Here is a 15,158-nt window from a genome sequence, read left to right on the forward strand (position 1 = left end):
TTCACCCCAAAACTGAAAAAGGTATGTTTTAGAGGGCCTATAGTGCTGTCTATCTGTCTGGGTTGTTCTGTTGGAAGTTGCCCAATTTTGGAGATTGGCCGTAGAAATGTCAGTCTCCTCTTGAATATAATGAGGCTGAATGGCATTGTTACTGAGGTGTTTAAAGCATCACAAATGCATTTGAAAAATGTCTCTTACAAATCATGAACCAGTTACTCAAGATAATCCACAGACTTTGTAGTGAGCAGTTAAATATAGCAACTATTTTCTTCTACCAAACTCCACACACCAGTTGTATCACTGCACAGAAGTGCATAAGCGTCCCAGTGATAATTTTCACGTAATATTTTGGCACAATTAAACACGACGGAAAAAATGTCATTCAGTATCATTATATTTGACAGATGACAGACATTTCTATGGTCGATATCTCCAAAACTAGGCAACTCTCAGCAGAACTACCTTGATGGATGGATAGCATTGAAGCCCCTCTAAAACATATGATTTTCAATTCTGGGGTGAAATGTTTGTTTAAAAAGTCATTTTACCAGAAAATCCTAGGTTGGGATAACAGGAAGTATCTTCCCATGTAGCAAGGTTCTCTCTAGTTCTTCAAAAGTAACAGCCATTGTGGTTTCCTGTGCATGATATTAGATGTCTATAGACAAGTAGCCTAGCTTTGTTTAGCAATGCTTCCAATTAAATTGTATTTTTTATTACTGTCTTATGAAAAGCACTTTGGTCAATGTCACGTCTTTTTTTTCTTGTAAACGTCCTATATAAATAAGGTAACGTGACTGTTTATAAGCGCTTGCATTGCAGGATACCTTTTTGTGGTACATTGTCAGGCAAACTACAGAAGCTTTTTGCAGTCTTTCTCTCAGTGACGCTCTTATGCGTTTCGACCTACAGTAGGGATGCACTGATTCCATGTTATATGTCCAGATACTGATACCTGGGCTCTGGGTATCGGCCTATACTGAGTACCGAACTGATTCCAGTGTTTAATTAATAAGCTGTAGGATTTTGCCTCACTGCGTGGAAGAGACTTTGATCATTATTTTATGTGTAAGACAACATGAGGCATAACTTAAACCTTAAACACTGCTTTCTGTTGTAAAACTAAATGTGACACATGCTAATTGCTTGTATCAGTTGACGTGCTGTCCCTTCCTCTTCTACACACTTTAGCTGAACAGAGCTTACAATCTGTTATACTTTTGTTGTCGTCCCTTTTCTTAAAATATGTTCAAACTGCGGACATCTTCCACATCTACTCACCAATTTGCCGATGCCGGTGTTCTGTCCTTCCCAAATGTTTCCGGTTGACAAATCTCTTGCTAGATGTTAAAATCTGATTGGGCAGCACAAATAAAATGCAGCAGCTTTGAGTTAATGTATTGTTGCAATTAAGTGATATCGGTTCTTGGTATCAGACAGTTTTTACGAGTATGAGTGTACGAGCGTAGTATCAGCCGGAAACACTATGCAGGTATCGGTATCGGTGCATTCTTAACATACAGTTGTGGAATGATAAATATAACATATATTTATATTCAACATATATTTAAGTCACAAAATTGTTGAGAAAGAAACTCACTACATTTGCATTTTAATCACCAATGGCACTGAGGCAATTGAAGCAGAATATAGGTGTGAAGGAGAGTGATAGATGTGGCCACCTCTGAAGGTCACTGACAGGAAACGCACTTTCACTGTTCAGAGCAAGTTCATACGAACAGTGGGCACAAAGTATACAGGCCCGAGGGCTCACAAAAGTCACGCAGAACATGCGACTGACTGGTTGGTAACGGGTGGGGGGGGAGCGCGTAACCATCCAGTTTGTTTTTTGGCTGAGAGAAGCTGAAGAAAGGGACCGTCATTGAAGTGTTGAGTTGGAGTGGAGGATGTACTGTACAGTGGTATTGTGGAGAATTGAGGACTCAGGCAGGCGAGTCCCTGTGCTGTAACATGCGGGGCACGGAGGCCTCAGGCAGGCGAGTCCCTGCTGTGTGACATGCGGGGCACTGAGGCCTCAGGCAGGCGAGTCCCTGCTGTGTGACATGCGGGGCACTGAGGCCTCAGGCAGGCGAGTCCCTGCTGTGTGACATGCGGGGCACTGAGGCCTCAGGCAGGCGAGTCCCTGCTGTGTGACATGCGGGGCACTGAGGCCTCAGGCAGGCGAGTCCCTGCTGTGTGACATGCGGGGCACTGAGGCCTCAGGCAGGCGAGTCCCTGCTGTGTGACATGCAGGGCACTGAGGCCTCAGGCAGGCGAGTCCCTGCTGTGTGACATGCGGGGCACTGAGGCCTCAGGCAGGCGAGTCCCTGCTGTGTGACATGCGGGGCACTGAGGCCTCAGGCAGGCGAGTCCCTGCTGTGTGACATGCGGGGCACTGAGGCCTCAGGCAGGCGAGTCCCTGCTGTGTGACATGCGGGGCACTGAGGCCTCAGGCAGGCGAGTCCCTGCTGTGTGACATGCGGGGCACTGAGGCCTCAGGCAGGCGAGTCCCTGCTGTGTGACATGCGGGGCACTGAGGCCTCAGGCAGGCGAGTCCCTGCTGTGTGACATGTGGGGCACTGAGGCCTCAGGCAGGCGAGTCCCTGTGCTGTAACATGCGGGGCACTGAGGCCTCAGGCAGGCGAGTCCCTGCTGTGTAACATGCGGGGCACTGAGGCCTCAGGCAGGCGAGTCCCTGTGCTGTAACATGCGGGGCACTGAGGCCTCAGGCAGGCGAGTCCCTGTGCTGTAACATGCGGGGCACTGAGGCCTCAGGCAGGCGAGTCCCTGTGCTGTAACATGCGGGGCACTGAGGCCTCAGGCAGGCGAGTCCCTGCTGTGTGACATGTGGGGCACTGAGGCCTCAGGCAGGCGAGTCCCTGCTGTGTGACATGCGGGGCACTGAGGCCTCAGGCAGGCGAGTCCCTGCTGTGTAACATGCGGGGCACTGAGGCCTCAGGCAGGCGAGTCCCTGCTGTGTGACATGCGGGGCACTGAGGCCTCAGGCAGGCGAGTCCCTGCTGTGTGACATGTGGGGCACTGAGGCCTCAGGCAGGCGAGTCCCTGCTGTGTGACATGCAGGGCACTGAGGCCTCAGGCAGGCGAGTCCCTGCTGTGTGACATGCGGGGCACTGAGGCCTCAGGCAGGCGAGTCCCTGCTGTGTGACATGCGGGGCACTGAGGCCTCAGGCAGGCGAGTCCCTGCTGTGTAACATGCGGGGCACTGAGGCCTCAGGCAGGCGAGTCCCTGTGCTGTAACATGCGGGGCACTGAGGCCTCAGGCAGGCGAGTCCCTGCTGTGTGACATGCGGGGCACTGAGGCCTCAGGCAGGCGAGTCCCTGCTGTGTGACATGCGGGGCACTGAGGCCTCAGGCAGGCGAGTCCCTGCTGTGTGACATGCGGGGCACTGAGGCCTCAGGCAGGCGAGTCCCTGCTGTGTGACATGCGGGGCACTGAGGCCTCAGGCAGGCGAGTCCCTGCTGTGTGACATGCGGGGCACTGAGGCCTCAGGCAGGCGAGTCCCTGCTGTGTGACATGTGGGGCACTGAGGCCTCAGGCAGGCGAGTCCCTGCTGTGTAACATGTGGGGCACTGAGGCCTCAGGCAGGCGAGTCCCTGCTGTGTAACATGTGGGGCACTGAGGCCTCAGGCAGGCGAGTCCCTGCTGTGTGACATGTGGGGCACTGAGGCCTCAGGCAGGCGAGTCCCTGCTGTGTGACATGTGGGGCACTGAGGCCTCAGGCAGGCGAGTCCCTGCTGTGTGACATGCGGGGCACTGAGGCCTCAGGCAGGCGAGTCCCTGCTGTGTAACATGCGGGGCACTGAGGCCTCAGGCAGGCGAGTCCCTGCTGTGTAACATGTGGGGCACTGAGGCCTCAGGCAGGCGAGTCCCTGCTGTGTGACATGCACAGCCTTGTGGTGAGCCATGTAGCCAGCCGTGATGGAGATTCACCAGCTTTCTGATAAACGACAGCTACTGTGTGGAGGAAAATGACCTAGGGCTGAAGTTGAAGTTAGGGTAGGACAACACATTATGCGACACCGCTGGGAGACCCCGTTCTAGCGTGGATCCACAGCTGTCCAGCTGACTACAGGTGCTGTCCATGGTTGAGAAGCATGAGAGTCAAGCTCTCTTCTTCCATGACTCATCCCGTATCTTCTGATCCATGTCTCGTCTTCTCATTAGCATTGTCTCCTGCCCCTCCTTCCGAATCATTCCGTTGATCCTGCTCTCCCTCCCTTCCACAGTCAGTGCATCAATCAGATCCTGGAGAGCGTCAGTCACATCCACCAGCATGACATCGTGCACAGGGACCTCAAGGTGAGCACTCGTCACCACGGCAACCTCCGATTAAGGCCACATCACCTGTCTCCATGGCGACAGCTTGCGTCACTGCTCTCGGCTTTCTTTGGCACGGGGTTGTTGGCACTCTGATAGGAGGTTTTATGCCCCTGAGGCGGATCAAGAGCTATTATAATACTGAAAGGCAGTCCGTGCATAAGTTTAGAGCTGTCAATAAGGTCGGGGGGGGGGGGGGTATTAAAAACAAAAAAACAAAAGCACAAGGGCTTTCAGTGTTGTCCGTCCCCCTCCCCCCCCGCCCGCCCTACTGAAATGAGGATTATGTGCTTTGTGTTCTGGAACCTGCCATAAGTGATGCTTGAATAATGAAAGTGACGTGTGAAGAGTTTCTGTCAAGGACAACCCCCCCACCGGTTAGGAGTGCTGGTGGAGATATGGAGATATTGGTGGATATGTGGCCCTGTGTATGACGACCACTTTAGACAGTTTATATTTTATCAAATGAGCCTTGGGTCTGCTGTACTATGTGACACATGTTTATGGTATTCCTTATTAAATGAAATCACGTTGTCTAGCATGCAGTCACATGCCCCCTCCCCCAGTGTCAGCCCTCCTCCCCCAGTGCCAGTCTGGCTTTAATCCGGCCCCGAGTGCTGACGTTAAACAAGGAGCTAAGTGGCAGGTGGTTGTCATGACGATGGGCATGACATCACCGTTGCATCGGCTTGGTGGGGGGTGGGGGTAGGGTGTGCCTCCTGTGGTCCAGACTTCATCAGCTGCCCTGCCTGAGCTCCTCACTCTGTTAGAGAGCAGAACCCACCCCCTCACCTCCCATGGGCCTATACTCAGAAAAATGCCACTTTTTGTTATACCATGTTTATGTTTTACCCCCACCATCCTGTATCAACCCCTGCTGCTGCCCCAGCCACATGTAGGCAGCACACCGTTCCCCCCGCCCCCATTGTTAGCTCAGTGTGTGATGGTCTGTAAAAATGTGAGCCCTCCAAGAAGCAATAAAGCTGTAATGGTGTAGAATGTCAAGATTTTACTTGGGCTCACCTCCACTGAGAGGGGTTTGGAGAGGAGGCGAAATGGGGGGGGGGGCATAGTGCTCTGCCTCTGGAGTTTCTGAAGATGGATGGTGGTGGGGGGAGGGTGGCACAGAGACCTCGAGGTCGCTTATCAGCCTTCGCAGTCAATCCTGACACTAACTCTGGTTGTGTGTCCTGGTTCTCAAATTCTCGGTCACGCCTGAGGCCACATTATTGTGGACACATTATATGCCTGCTCTGTATGCCCCCCCCCCAGCCCGAGAATCTGCTTTTGGCCAGCAAGATGAAGGGGGCTGCTGTCAAGCTGGCCGACTTTGGCCTAGCCATCGAGGTGCAGGGGGACCAGCAGGCTTGGTTTGGTAAGCCCTTCCCTTCTGGGTGGCTGACATGGTATGCCCCATTAACCTCTCTGCCTGACATTGTTGTTTCTCTAGACTCTAAGGCTGAGCTTCTGGTTCCTGCTCTTCACATTAGTCACAGGGCTGATTGTTTATAATTGGTTGAATGGTCACTGGCCTTACATGTTATAGAATTTCATACTGAATTGAAGATATGATGTGTCAGACCAGTCAATGTAGCCATTGCTTGCATGTTTTATTATGCAGGTTTCGCAGGTACCCCGGGGTACCTCTCCCCTGAGGTCCTGAGGAAGGACCCATATGGCAAGCCAGTGGACATCTGGGCATGTGGTGAGTCCCCTGGCCCCCTGTGGCCTCGGTCCCAGTGTGCTGTGGGGAGGGTGAGTCTGGATTAACACATCTGATGTCTGTATGCAGGTGTAATCCTCTACATTCTGCTGGTGGGCTACCCCCCGTTCTGGGATGAAGACCAACACAAGCTCTATCAGCAGATCAAGGCTGGTGCCTACGATGTGAGTGCCCCCTACTCTGCCGTAAAAGGGTAATGGTCATAAACTCAGGCGAAATTACATGTGGCAGCAGATGGTGCAGTGGTTAAGAAGCTGACAGAATCTGATGGCTTTCCCAGGAAAATTCCTTCTGTTGTATCCTTGAGCAAAATGCCCTGCTGAAATATCTAGCTATTTGATGGGTTGAATCTTTAAAGTAATGCTTTACTAATTCGTTGGATTTTTAAAGACTTCGGTTACTGGGCAAAGGGCAGCAAGAGTCTCATCAACACCGACATTGAGGCTTTGAGGTGTCTTTCTTGCATGATATTTGCCAGAGGGTCTGGATAGTGGCTCTCGGAAGGTTTTAATTAGTCAAAGTTGACCGACCAGATCAGCAAGCACATTGCAGAGGAGGGCGAGGCATTACCTTTGGGGGCCTTCACTTGGAGCATCACAGCACACTCCTACTTGCACTAAAATCCTTTAAAATGAGCTTTACCAAATTAATAAACATTAAATTTGTATTTACTATTATTTGTAACAATGGTTCTCTTTCTGAGCACTAAAAATCCAAACCCTGTGTTGTCGTCGAGGTCATTTCTGTCAGTCAATCATTCAATCAGTCACCAATCAGACTTTATTTATATAGTAATTTTCCTACAAACAAAATGCAACACAAAGTGCGTAACATAATAAATACAATATCAAGCCACCCCTACTGCCACCCTCACCCAAACGATGTAAAATAATGTGACAAAAGGCATGAAAGACAATTACAAATAAATAAGTCAACACATAAATAGATAAATAAGTAAAGGCAGGTTAAAATATAGTGAGTAAAATTATGAATAGTGAATTAATAAAAACGAGTTATGATAGATAAGTACATATAAATACAGGCAAGATAAGTACAAGCAACTATAAAATAATAGTTTAAATGGTGATATGTTAAAGGAGGATAAAAATAGAGATAGAATGTTAGGGATAGAATAATAAATAATAGTAAAATAATAGAGACAGAAAGAGATGAGATTATCTGGGAAAAAAGAAATAAGGTATTAGAAGGAGGATGAAAGTATAAAATAAAAGAGGACATTCCAAATAAAAAAAATGGACACATTTATAAATAAGTAGATTAGTAAATTAGTAGTTCACATACATAGGTAAGCAGACAAAAAAGTTAAGTTTGGGTAAATCAATAGAACTCAAAAGGCAGATTAAAGAGTTATGTCTTGAGTCTGTTTTTAAATACATGAATATTCTGTGATGCCCTCAGGTCTTCAGGAAGGCTATTCCAGCGACGTGGACCATAATAGCAAAAGAATGCTTCATCATGGGTTTTTGTTCATTTAGGGATAATTAAAAGGCCGATACCTGACGACCTGAGACTTCTAGAGGGCTCATAGGATAAAAGCAAATCTGATAAATGGGCCGGTCCAAGACTGTTAAGAGCTTTGTAAAGCAGTAAAAGAACCTTGAAATCAATTCTGAAGCAGACTGGCAGACAGTGCAGAGACTTGAAAATTGGTGTAATGTGTGCTGTCTTTCGGGTCTTAGTTAATATACGTGTGGCTGAGTTTTGAAGCAGTTTTAGTTGAGATATATTCTTCTGAGGGAGACCATAAAGTAAAGCATTATAGTAGTCAATCCTGCAAGTAATAAAGGCATGTACTAGTGTCTCTGTGTTGTCTTGAGATAGAATTGGATGCTCTCAGATAGTGTTCTTAAGATGGTAGAATGCACTCTTAGTTATGCTCTTAGTTAGGCACAGATCTGAGTCAAAGATGATGCCCAGGTTTTTTACTTGTTTGCTAGGGTTAAATGCCAGTGCTTGTAATTTCACATAGAGTTTCTCTCTCTGAGCTTCAGTGCCAATCACCAAGATCTCTGTTTTGTCCTGATTGAGATGTAGAAAGTTCTTGGCCATCCATGACTTGATATCTAAAATGCAGTTAAAAAGGGCCTATTGGCCCTGGATCATCAAGGGACACATCAGGGGCGAAGTAAAGTTGTGTGTCATCGGCATAACTGTGGACACTGATTCTGTGTCCCCCGATAATGTCCTCAAGTGGCAGCATGTAGATTACGTAAAATTGATCCTTGAGGTAGGCCACAGCTCATTTTCTAATTTTTAGATGAACATTCATCCATGCTTACAAAAAAAAAAATCTGTCAGTAAGATATGTTTTGAACCAATCAAAAACAGTACCAGAGAGGCCAATCATATTAAGTCTATCTAAAATAATCAAGTGATCTATTGTATCAAAGGCTGCACTTAAATGTAGTAGGACTGGTACTGAGGTTTTTCTCGTATGAAGTCATTTACAAACCTGACTAGCTCTGTCTCGGTACTATGGTTGGCCCCAAAAACCAGATTGGTATTTTTCATAAATACTGTAAGAATTCATAAAATTATTTAACTGATTAAAAGCAAACTTCTCTAAAATTTTACTTAAAATGGCAGATTGGATACTGGTCTGTAGTTATAAAAAAAATATGGCATCTAAATTCATTCTCTTCAGAAGGTGTTTAACCCTGGCGGTTTTACAGGCATTACGGAAGACACTCTTTATTCTCATGAAGAGAATAATTAACAATGGTAAGCAAATCTTCGGTAAAAAAAAGTTTTAAAATGTCTTCAAAACAAATGTGGGAATAGGATCGAAAGAGCAGGTTGCTGATTTCAGTTGTGAGATGACTTTGGCATCTCAGCATAAATCAGAACACATATCTCCAGTGTTTCCTCATGTAAAGACAAAGGTTCTGGGATCTTAAAGTTTTTATGCTGACATGGTGCTAGATTCAACCTAACAGTGTCTATTTTACTTCTGAATTGGACTGCAGAATCTTCACATCTGGAGTTGGTAGACATACTGCTAGACTTTGTAAGAACAATATTAATTTAGTGGTCAGTGGTTCAGAGGAGGATTTTAGGATTGTTCCGGTGGTTTTGAGAAGTGTGCTTGTCTGGTGTGTGTAATTGCTTTACTCTAAATATCCAGCTGTTCATGGTAAATTTGGAAATTGACTGTTAATTTGACATTTTCTTTTCAACTGTTTAATTTCTTCACTTCTCCCTGGGGGTGTTAGATTGACTAAATCTTTTTGTTTTATGGGGCAACTTTGTTAAGGGTTGATCTTCAACCATCATAGTTGACATGAATAATTTAGATTAATTTGGAGAAATCTGAGGTCAGAAAAAAACAGGTGCACCTTTTGGGTGGTCTGTGAATGGCCATACATAATTATATCAGGGCTGCTAAAAATAAGAGTGATATTCAAAAGATGTGCAATCATTAACCGTCTAGGGGTAGGAAACGCTTTCACTGACTGGGGCATGATCACACATTTCTTCAAATATTATAAACTTAATGTCACGGGAGATCGGCAAGCGATCGCGAGCAGAGCAGCGATCGTGCGGAAGGAGCAGGCAGGCAAGCGGGATACGGGAAAACGGGGGTTTATTCGGGGAAACCGGAGCAGGTCGGGAAACAGACATTGACAACATCAATGACGGACAAAGGACTCGGGTAAGACACGGACTGAAATACACAGGACTGAGCAAATAAACTAGATACAGCTGGGTACAATCGGGAGAAAACACGTGGGTAATCAGGGGGCGTGGCACACAGGAGGAGCGGACGAGCCGGGCATGACACTTAATATATATTTATATATTTGTTTTGCCATTACATTCATCTTTGTGTCAGATTTTGTTAAGTGTGTAATTTGACATCAACGTATAGACATTGCAAAATGTAGTTTGGAACACTTGCAGAAACATTATAAAAGTACATAGTAAGCAATGGTGGCACTTTGTTTTGATCCCAGATATCTGATCACCAAAATCTTGGCTACCTGAAGATGACTAAATGGTGTAGTTGCAACATTCAGTTGGATAAATAAGAAAAAGCTAAATCATGTCACTATTTCTGGTCTCCCTCCATTGAATATGTAGCAGCTTTCATGTGTATGCATGAGCCATTCACACCTGGCCACACCCCCCCCCCCCTACCCCCTTTATGGTGCTGGTGGGGATGTATCTGGATCGCGTTTCACTGCTGTGTTGTTCATTTAATTACCATGCAAAAGCAATTTGAATACGCGGTAATGTAGCTATTTATAATGCGTATAGCGATCTTTAGGTGAGAGCGGTACTACACGCCCCTGATGCAGGTAAAACAAAGTAAGGTGACATGGTTTACTTTTTTGCCGATTTAACCTAATTTTAAAAACTTTAATACTTCCGACAATGGACGATATGAAAAGAAGACAGATTACGGATTTAGCCAGCGTTTTTTTCATGATTCTACATTAAGATTTCAGTGAGATATAAACTGAAATAGACACGCAAAATTACTCTGCATCATCGATGACGCACTCAACCCCAGAGGGTTAACTGTAATGTCTTTAAAACCAAGTGAGGCTGAGAGGATGGTTGGTGTACCTTCTCCTGTTTTTCCTTTCCTGGTGAACTACAAGAAGTAGCAGCTGGTGGTTTATGTGTGTATATGAATCTGAAATTATGATAATTCATGCCATGGATTTATTTAGTAGTCTGGTAGTAATAACCGGAATTATTGAGTTCTTGGAAATGTAAGTAGTCAATCTCGTGGTGCAGTCAGAACAGCGTGCTACATGTTAGCCACTAGCATTTGGCTACCCAACCAGTTTGGGTGAACGTTGCCAATCCGAAAAAGGGAGGTACGATTCCAGAAGAGATTAAAATTGTCAATAAATCCTATATTCTGAGCTCTGCGAGTGGACTGGAACCAGGTTTGAGGCTGAGAATCCTGCTGAGTCGCTTGGCACCGTGATTTAATGTTGGGATGGGAATGATGATAAAAACGGACTTTGAAAACTTTTTTAAACAGTTTGTCAGTAAAATCCTTGTGGGTCAGCACAGACTGCTGCTGGTATGTGTTGTTAGACCCTACATGGACTAGGATCCAGTTTATAGTGGATGGGAGTGAGTTTAACAGCTCAGGGAGCTTATGTAGAATGACTGGGATTGTGGCTCCAGGAAAACAGTGTATGACTGTGTTCCTTATTATTGAATCTCCCACTATTATTGTGCTTGGAGAGAAGAGGGGGGCGAGGTGCTGAAGTCTAAGTGCTATGAAGATGCAGCAGATGTAGGAGGGGGATTACCTACCGACTCAGTGCGAGGAAAACCACTGGAGTGCCGGAGCACAGCTTCTCTCAGGATCCTACAACAGTCAGAGGAGCTCGAAGGCTGGGATGAGGGTCTTTTACCTGGCTTTGCCATACAGTGGTCAGTCACTTGTATACTGACCGGCAGTGGAGGGAAGGCTGCAGTGCTAGCCGGCGCAGTGTTTGGGTCCTGGTTTCGGTAACATGGAACCACTGGGGCAACAGCTGAGTGCAGCAGATTGCCATCAGCAAAGGGAGCATGAGGAGATGTAAACAAAATGCAGAATTTGTTCAGCAATACCGTGAGGTTAAGTTGGGGGATGAGGGTGCTGGTCTGAGTGTCTAACCCTGCATAGCTAATGAGGTCTGGGCGTCTGAACTCACATAGCTAATGAGCGCAGGGACATGGAGGTAGGTTCATTTTAAGCATTCTCCCCCCCAAGAAAATCCCCAGAAAGCGAGGTGCTAATTGGAGCACAGGCGTGGAGAGCCCAGCCTGCTGCATGGAGAGGAGGCATGGTGTGGATGGAGCTCGGCCCATGGCATGGAGAAGAGGCACAGTGTGGGCAGGTCCCAGTGTGTAGCTTGGAAAGGGGTGCAGTGTGGACAGAGCTCGGCCCATGGCATGGAGAAGAGGCACAGTGTGGGCAGGTCCCAGTGTGTAGCTTGGAGTGGGGGGCGGTGTGAACAGAGCTCGGCCCATGGTGAGTAGAGGACGCAAGGAGTGGTCAAAGCTCGGTCCACTGCAGGCTTGGCTGCTAATGGCCAACTTGAGAGTGATGGCAGTTAATTGGGGGCAGGAAGTCCCCCCCCTCCCCCCAGCAGGCCGCTCTGAGTCACATTAATCAGCAGCTCCCTATTCCCCGGAAACATTAGCCAGGACTGTACTGATTCTGTTTCATTTCTTGCCTTAAATGTACCATGCAATTTAATTAGTGTTACTACCCCCCCGCCACCCAGCATATCTGGCACTACTGCAACTGAACTGTGACATGCCCCCTCCCCGCACAGAATTGAAGTGATGTGCGGGCCAGCCGTAGTGACGGTGCTCTGTAACAGCCCCCACCCCCCCGGTTGTTCCAGCCAAAGAGCAGATAAAAAAAATATTTCCTGCAGAAGCCGTCTGTCACCATCTGAGCTGGCAGGCGGTGTGCGTGTTGTTTTGGCATGTATGTGTGTGTGTGTGTGTGTGTGTGTGTGTGTGTGAGAGAGAGAGAGTGTGTGTATAAGTGTGTGTGTGTGTGTGTGTGTGTGTGTGTGTGAGAGAGAGAGAGAGAGAGAGAGTGTATGAGTGTGTGTGCTTGCCTGTGTTTTTTTTATTATTATTACATTGTGGGGACCAGATTTCCCTACAATATGATAAAAACCTGTAACTTTTTACCTTTTAGTCCCTACAAGGATAACCTCTAATATATGAATGCAATCAAAAAGCTAAAAATGTATTTTATTTGATTAGTTATGGTTAAGGTTATGGCTGGGTAGGGGTTAAGGTGGTCTTTGATGGATCAAGGTTTTTTCCCACAGGAATGAATTGCAATCCCCACAAAGATATGAATATGTCACATGTATGTATGTATGTATGTGTCTGAATATGAGTGTCTGTGTGTGCCTGCCTGCCTGCCTGCCTGCCTGCCTGCCTGCCTGCATGAGTGCGTGTACTTGTTAATACCCCGTTTCTAGTGACAGGTCCTTCCCAGCTTGTGTGCACTCCTCAGCTGATCGGTTGCAGGTCTGAAATGCTCCTTTTTTGGGTTGTTGGGGTAAAGACAGCGTCTCTGGACCAGGCCGTCATGGAGGCATCTCAAAAGCATTTTCAAAGTCTGCTTGAGTATTCTAGAAGGGCTGCATGAAGTCACTTGCTTCTTTATCTCTTGGCTTGTCAGTTCCCATCTCCCGAGTGGGATACAGTCACACCTGAGGCAAAGAACCTCATCAACCAGATGCTGACCATCAACCCGGCCAAGAGGATCACTGCGGACCAAGCCCTGAAGCACCCATGGGTCTGTGTGAGTATCCCTCAGAAATGCTTCTTCTTGGGGTCCTGGACAGCCATAATCTAGATAACCATCTTTCTAACACACTGTGTTCCTCTGCATTGAAGCAACGCTCGACAGTGGCCTCCATGATGCACCGCCAAGAGACCGTGGAATGTCTGCGGAAGTTTAATGCCCGGAGGAAGTTGAAGGTACTGTGCTGTTGGAGGCCTTGTGTCCGCCTCTCTCCTGGCCCTTCATCTGAGAAAAGCATCTCATTCAATGAAAATGGGCCAGATGCCTTTTGTCCTACTTCATACCCTAGCCCTCCCTACCGATCACATTCGCTGTGTGTGTGTCTCATTGTCTGCCTGTGTGTGCATGTGTCCCCCTGCTACATCTCTTGGCCATTTTTACCTAAACTAGCTGCTCCTGGTTCATTAAATGGTTCATGTCTTCCTCGTGAGTGTATCTGAGCTACACAGCATCCTCTGAGCACCCTGCTTACCCAGCCCCGTCCCTCATAGCACCCCGTCGGCCCCCCATCCCTCAGAGTATCCAGCTGGCCCCCCGTCCCTCAGAGCACCCCGTCGGCCCCCCATCCCTCAGAGTATCCAGCCGGCCCCCCGTCCCTCAGAGCACCCCGTCGGCCCCCCATCCCTCCCTTCTGGGCTGCCTGTGACCCTCCTCCTACAGGGTCAGCCACCATCCCCGTCCCTCAGAGCACCCCGTCAGCCCCCCATCCCTCAGAGTATCCAGCCGGCCCCCCGTCCCTCAGAGCACCCCGTCAGCCCCCCATCCCTCAGAGTATCCAGCCGGCCCCCCGTCCCTCAGAGCACCCCGTCGGCCCCCCATCCCTCAGAGTATCCAGCCGGCCCCCCGTCCCTCATAGCACCCCGTCGGCCCCCCATCCCTCAGAGTATCCAGCCGGCCCCCCGTCCCTCAGAGCACCCCGTCGGCCCCCCATCCCTCAGAGTATCCAGCCGGCCCCCCGTCCCTCAGAGCACCCCGTCGGCCCCCATCCCTTAACTTCCTGCAGGTGAAACATGAATACCTCTGTAATGGATGTGACATCAGATATTACTGATTTCTGCCGTGTTTCACCGTGACGTTTTAGAGCAGTTGATGGATGCATTCCCATAAATGTCACTATCGGGGAAATGGCAAAGGGACTCTGTAAATACGCTGAGATGTCTGAATGGCCATCAGCACAAGTTAAGCACCATCAGGCCACCCCAGCCCATATCAAGGGTCCCAAGGCATCTTGACATGTACAGCACAAGTTAACCACAAGGGCTCCGACATAAAGCACAAGCTGACCATCAGGGCCCCTAAGGCCCTTTTTTCATACAATTACATAGTTAACTAACTGCCCCCCAAGTCACCCAGCATATATGTTACAAGTCTCCAGACCAGTTACATGGTATGTCATGTCCCCCAGTTGCCCAGTGGCCTCACAGGACCGTGATTCGGTCCTGGGGGGGCTATACTCTGCTCTGCTGCTCTCACAATGCCCATGCTGCATCCTTGCCAGTGTCCCCCCCACCCTGTCTAACCCTAACCCTTTCTGCCTGTCTCTCTCTTTCTCTCACTCTGTGTGACAGGGCGCCATCCTCACCACCATGCTGGTATCCAGGAACTTCTCAGGTGAGTAAGAGGCGCCGGGCTGATGCTTATGTGCCTCCTCAGAGCAGAGCACGGCCACACTGTCCAGTTACACTTCCCAGGCACACTTTCTGGTTCCAGATGGTGTGATTCTATGAAAGGTACTTGTTAGGCTCTTATGGCTTCTGGACCTGCGCTTGTGCTCAGCAATCAAAAGGGGG

The 15,158-nt window shown here is 48.1% G+C and overlaps 1 protein-coding gene across 23 annotated transcripts in view; it reads left to right on the forward strand.

Moving 5' to 3' along the window:
- Positions 1 to 15,158, forward strand: part of LOC125739405 (calcium/calmodulin-dependent protein kinase type II subunit gamma) — a 72,937-nt gene that overhangs the window by 35,269 nt on the left and 22,510 nt on the right. For all 23 annotated transcript variants that reach the window (XM_049009492.1, XM_049009501.1, XM_049009498.1 and 20 more), the window contains exons 6-12: positions 4,249 to 4,321; positions 5,612 to 5,714; positions 5,961 to 6,044; positions 6,132 to 6,226; positions 13,243 to 13,365; positions 13,461 to 13,544; positions 14,937 to 14,979. In XM_049009492.1, the coding sequence (XP_048865449.1) occupies positions 4,249 to 4,321; positions 5,612 to 5,714; positions 5,961 to 6,044; positions 6,132 to 6,226; positions 13,243 to 13,365; positions 13,461 to 13,544; positions 14,937 to 14,979 (605 nt within the window). The remainder of the gene's footprint in view (positions 1 to 4,248; positions 4,322 to 5,611; positions 5,715 to 5,960; positions 6,045 to 6,131; positions 6,227 to 13,242; positions 13,366 to 13,460; positions 13,545 to 14,936; positions 14,980 to 15,158) is intronic.

Source organism: Brienomyrus brachyistius, chromosome 3 (genome assembly GCF_023856365.1).
Source record: "Brienomyrus brachyistius isolate T26 chromosome 3, BBRACH_0.4, whole genome shotgun sequence".
NCBI classification, from domain to species: domain Eukaryota; kingdom Metazoa; phylum Chordata; class Actinopteri; order Osteoglossiformes; family Mormyridae; genus Brienomyrus; species Brienomyrus brachyistius.